We start from the raw sequence: 6,000 nt of genomic DNA on the forward strand, positions 1-6,000 counted from the left end.
ACGTGGCCAGTAGTTTTTCTTTCTTTTTTAAGATTTGTTTTTGGCCTTCTATGATTTAACTGATAGGACAGTAGACTGACTGCGCTTGTACCAGTTAGCCAGCAGGCACCCCTGGCCAGTATATTTAACAAGACGAAAAAAGTAGTCACATTGTTCGTCTATTTAACATTGCAGTAATGGATGAATACTGCAATGGAAAAAACTCTGTTACAAGTGATGAAAAGGTATACAAGTGTCATCTAAGTTTTGTCAAGGTATACAAGTGTCATCTAAGTTTTGTCAAAATCTACAAAGTAACTTTTATGTTTTATTTGCCTCTAGGACAGGGGTCTTCAACAAGGGGTCCTCAGAGTTACCACATGGGGTCCAGAATCATTGTGTGATAGGGATGTTTCAGTTTTCTTTTTACATTAACTGCTTGGACCATAGCATCACTTATGCCTTAAAGGTTGTACATTGGCTATTTTCAGCATTGTTTGGTGTTGAGGGGGAAAAGAGCAGACAAAGTATGGAGTGAAAGGTCAAGCTTACTAAGAGATTAAGTGTTTAAATGGGGAAAATACACATTAACACAGGGGTCTTCAACAGGGGGTCATCAGAGTTACTACAGGGGGTCCTCCAAATCTTTGTGTGATAGAAACATTTTTTTCTCCTTTTTTAGATCCTAGCGAGAACTTTAGCCAAAAATGGCAGATCTACAAACTCACAGCGCCTCGCACCGCAAAGAGCTTTGGTGTAGAGGGGCAAAAGAGCAGATTAATTACAGAGTGAAAGGTCAAGTTTATTAAGTTTTTGACGGTTCAAGTGGTTAAATATCTGAAAACACAAATTCACATGAATCCAACATATACTGTACATTGATAATTGTGCTGTCAAACAATTAAACTATATGGAATCTATGAACAGGTTGTGGGGGTCCCTGCTTCATCTCTCAACTAAGGGGTCCTTAGCCTGAAAACGTTGAATACCCCTGCATTAACAGGAATCCAACATACTACTGATATGTAGTCTTTGAAACGGTTTAATCTGCAACATTTCTTACAATATGTAGTGGGGGGTCTCTGCTTCATCTCTGTCTAAGCCAAGGGGCCCTTGGCCTGAAAACATTGAAGACACCTAGGATGTAGTGGGGTTGAGATGAGCACAGAACTTTGTAAAATTATTGAAATCAAAATGTACTTAAAATACCTAAAGTAGAAAGTACTCATTATGCAGAAATGTCCCATTTTTCATGTTCTCAAGTGTAAAAAGGTATACTGTACATGTGTTCACAATGTATATGGCTGAAGTGAGTAAGTTTTGTTTTCAAATCATTTTAGTGGTAGGACAGGGGTCTACAACAAGGAGTCTGGGGGGGTCGTCAGAGTTACTACAGGGGTCTTCGAAATCATTGTGTCAAAGGAACTTTTCATTTTGTATATATATCAACCGCTTGAACCATAGCATTACTATTCTGAGCAGAACATTTGCTAAAAAATAGCAGATCCACAAGTTCAAAACACACGCTTGTACATTGCTATTTTCAGGAAATAGTTTGGTGTTGAGGGGGATAAGAGCAGACAAAGTATGGAGTAAAAGGTCAACAGATTAAGTGGTAAAATGGGGAAAATGCACATTAACAGGAAGGAATCCAACATACTGATATGAAGTCTATGAAATCTTTGACACGGTTTAATATGCAACATTATTTATCGGTGCCATGGCATTGGTCCGAAGGTTCATTAGTCCGAATTAGTTTAGAATACTATGCCTAACCTCAGTAACCCAAACTAAATTTGGACTAATGAACCTTCTGGCTAATGAACCTTCGGACTTAAAGTCCCCTATTTATTACAATATGTAGTGGGGGGGGGGGGGGGGGGTCTGCTTCATTTAGTCAGGTTTTGAAGTGTAAAAGCGTATAAGTGTCAAATGTATATGGCAGAAGCCCGTAATGTTTTTTTTATTTTTGTTTTAATCAAAATCTACAAAGTAAATGTTTACAAGTCATTGTAGTGGTACAAAAACAATATTTGCCCCTGAGATGTTGGGTTGAGGTAAAGTGCAAAAAATTGTAAATACTGAGAAATTGTAAATGCCTCAAGTACCTCAGAGAACGTGCTTATTTACTTTACACCACTAGATTCAGTTTGACACCGATCACATCACTGACGACATCCTCACCATTATCCATTCCTCACTGACCTCATAACACCTTTCCTATTAGAAAATAAATATTCTTTTGAAATCATGAAGTCATTCATTTTTTTCATTTCGTACGGGGCTTCACAATTATGTCAATGTCTCAATTATTAGCAAAGGAACATGTTTAATTCTGCTCCATATAAGGGTCTTTCTCTTTTTATATATAAATAAAATCATGTCAAGAAAATTTTGTTTCCAGCTGCTACAGAGGCTGTTTAATTTATCCAGAAAAACAAGGTCATTTTTAAATCGGATTTTAAAAGAGTGGGCCCTGGAAATCTGTCAGCATGGCGCACACATACCATAGCTGGTTTATGCTCCCCAAGAGTGTGAGAGGAAGAACTCCATCAAATATATGGTACTGCTTGATTCTCCCTATGGCTCGTTCAACATGTATTCTCAACCTGGCAATTTTTTGAGTGGTGGTGACCTCCTCCTTGGTGAGTTGCCCCTTTTGTCTGAGAAACGCTGGCATAACAAGTCCCACTTTAATAGGTGACAACAGATCATTTATGAGAAACCCCTTATCGGCCATTACCTCGTCTCCCGGTTCAAGCAGTGACAATATTCCAGACTGTCTGGTTATTTCCTTGTCAGAAATTGAGCCCTCATAAAGATTGCTGACAAATGTAATTTGTCCAGAGGGGCTCACTCCTATTAACCCCTTTAAGGTTGTTCTCCCCTTGTAGTTGGAATACATTTCAGAGTTTATTACTTTAGAGCTGGCCCTCTATGTAGATTTCCGTACAATCCAAGATAACCCTTGTTCTAGGAAAGTTGTCTTTAAAGCACTCTGGCATTAGTTTATTTACAGCAGTTCTGTGGAGCCATACATTTAATGAACCAAACATAAAAAATAGGTAATTTGTCCAAGTTATTAAAACTCTACTAACTGTTGACTGAGACACATTGAAACGAAAGGAATCACTCTGCCAGTGATTCCTCAAATGCCCCTTCTTTTACACGGCAAAGGAAAAGAAAAAACTGGTCAATCAAGGACACGCACTCTGTCCGAAAGCCCATCTGCATGTCCTGGTCCTGCTTCAGCTTATTAGCCTGGTTCCACCTCAGCATGCTCTGTGCAGTGGGCTCCAGGGACAAGAAAACTGCTTTTAACACGTCATAATCCTACAAAAGAAAGAAAGAAAAAGACACAGATGCAGTGATTCTTTACCACAGTATAAAGCCAAGTTCAAGTGTATCATACTTGTGATGCACTGAGGTTCTGAAATATTAGATCATTATTCAATGAGCATTATTTTACCCCAAACTCTGCATCTTTTTTATTGATTTGCACATCAGATATTAATGTTTGCACAGTATGTGCAAATATCTTTCTAAAGAGAGGGTATAAATGTTGTGCGGGTGAGGTAGGAAACCCTAAAAGGTCTTATAAGGTAACCTCACCGTTCCATTATATTACACAATGAGCGGTAAAATGTATTAACATTAAACAACAGAAACAACCTCTAGTTTTCTAATGCTTACCTGAAATCCAGTGTAGAAATTCAAAAGCTTAGGATCATTCTGGAATCTTTGCAGACCAAAGCGGGAGGCCTTAAGCAATGTGTTCTCCTGGGTGAGGCGCTCAATCTCCTGCCGCGCTGCGTCCAGCTGCTCTTCTAACGGCAGAGGGGACTGAGCATAGTCATGGTCAGGATGGGCTGCAGGCTGAACATCCGTCTCTCCACTATAGGATACAAATCAGAAAACATCAACTCAAATGCAGTGACCATATCAGGTAAAAAGCAGACGTGAATATTCTATCTGAAAGTTCCTTACGCTGCTGGAATGAGATTCTCGTTCTCCTTGTCAGCCTCCTGTCTCTCATGTGTTGTCTCTCCCCCAGAAAGCTCCTCACTGTGTAAATAAACAAACCCCCATTAATGCTCACAGTATTTCAAACCGTTTGATTTTCAGATATTGGGCACATAACATAATAGGTGGCCCGGATGGCAAGGGCAGTGGTCCTGGCACCAAGGCTGATAATGACGGACAGTGTGTCTTGGGTTGGACTCCCGATCCCCTACTCTCTCTCCCCATTTCCTGTCAGACTACTGTAATCAATAAAGGCAAAAGGCCAAAAATATATATAAGTGAAATACATTTTATTTATCACCAATGCTTTACATTCTGCTACTGCAGTGTTGTCCAAGTGTCCTAAGTACTAAGCGTGTACCTTGGAGTCTTACATATCATTGTGAAAAAGCACAGCTTACTCACTGACATATGTATGAAGGCACAAACATGGCTATTACTAATGTATTGATACTAGCCTACTCATTAACATTCACTTACTCCAGTGGTTTTCCACCAGTGGTCCTTGAGGGGGTTCCAGATGGTCCCCAGCTAAATTATGGAGTTGGTAACCAAATGGACCCTAATATATGTTTAACTCTTGTGAGTGTACACTCTCAAGAGTTAATTATTGTTAAGCGTCAGTATTAATTTACAAAAAGTCTACAGAATTTAGAGAACGTGGAAAACATTTTGTTACTACAGTATCTCTCCTATGGTACCAACATTAATTGTGAACATAATATTATCTAAAGACAACTAAATAGTTGTCTGAGAGACTAAATATAATCTAATGGTGGTCTGTGGCTCAAATGCCAAATAAATAATGGACCTTGAAATGAAAATAGTAGAAGACCACTGACTTACTCCACTCTTAGTACACTTTGACACATCTCCTGACGCAGGTCTGTTTGGCCCATAGAAACAGCTGGTGAACAGAGATTCTCCTTGTTAGTCTCCTCTTGTCTCTCATCCTGAGTCTCTCCACAAGCACGCTCCTTACTGATGGATAGATCGACAAAAAACACAACACATAAATACACAATGCTACACAGGTAAAATATAATAGGCTACCACCAGTAGCCAGTCACAGTTAAAGAGGCATTAGACACACACACACACACACACACACACACACACACACACACACACACACACACACACACACACACACACACACACACACACACAGGAGTATATAAACAAACCCAAAGAGTGTATAAACAAACCCTAATCAATGCTCACACATACAGTATTTAAACATGCCTTTTTTACTAATACCGGTATCTCCCAAGATATTATTATAATATTCACTTACTAAACTCTGGTGATACTTCTCCTGACACGGATGGGTTTTGTCCATGCAAACTGATGGGGGACACTGTCTGGAAGCAGGCGTGAGCCGCGTCCGCGTGTCTTCACAGCCTCAAAACACTCAGGGCTGAAGTGCGTTGAACACACTTTTGTGCCTGGTGTAATCTGTATGAACATTACACAGAATAAAATAATATAACGTTACTGAATATAGCGTTTATAAAACTAACCCGAATGTCCCTTTTTGCTCCAAAGTGTAATCTATCCATCAGGAAGCTCTTCGGAATATTTAAATATATATGATAGTTTACAGATGTTTACAGATGTGGCACCGTCTCCTTGGCGTGTTACCAGGACGACGACTATGGAAGGCCAAAGGTGCAAAAACTCTGACTCGGCGTCGCGCGGACAGGGCGTCCCGTCAACACGGCGTAAATAGCGTGCACACGACGTAAATAGCGTGCACACGCCGTAAAATGCGCCGTCAAGACGGATACAGGCCAAAATTGACCAATGATTAAGCCAGGACAAAAGGAACACTTGGTGGCAGTGTTTCCACATTTTGTTCAATGCTCTCAGTCAATACATATAGGCTAAATGAGCTACTATTTAATGTTTTCACCCTTGGAAAGTGGAATTGAGGTAAACAGTGCCAAGAGTCTGTGTTAGTTGCACTTGACCAAGGACCCCCAAACTGACACTTAT

General features: G+C 40.0%; 1 protein-coding gene across 1 annotated transcript; it reads right to left on the reverse strand.

Annotated features, from left to right (window-relative positions):
* Positions 1-3,108: 3,108 nt before the first annotated feature.
* On the reverse strand, positions 3,109-5,523 carry LOC308302963 (uncharacterized protein; the record flags this gene model as incomplete). The annotated part of the gene is made up of 5 exons (XM_080747282.1): positions 5,300-5,523; positions 4,849-4,983; positions 3,967-4,044; positions 3,673-3,874; positions 3,109-3,312 (listed from the first exon to the last, which is right to left on the reverse strand). The coding sequence occupies exons 1-5, from the start codon at positions 5,470-5,472 to the stop codon at positions 3,109-3,111; spliced, it is 792 nt and encodes a 263-aa protein (XP_080603408.1). The 5' UTR covers positions 5,473-5,523.
* Between the last annotated feature and the right edge of the window lie 477 nt (positions 5,524-6,000).

The sequence above is a fragment of the Nannobrachium achirus genome, assembly GCF_963921795.1.
Source record: "Nannobrachium achirus genome assembly, chromosome: 1".
Lineage (NCBI taxonomy): Eukaryota > Metazoa > Chordata > Actinopteri > Myctophiformes > Myctophidae > Nannobrachium > Nannobrachium achirus.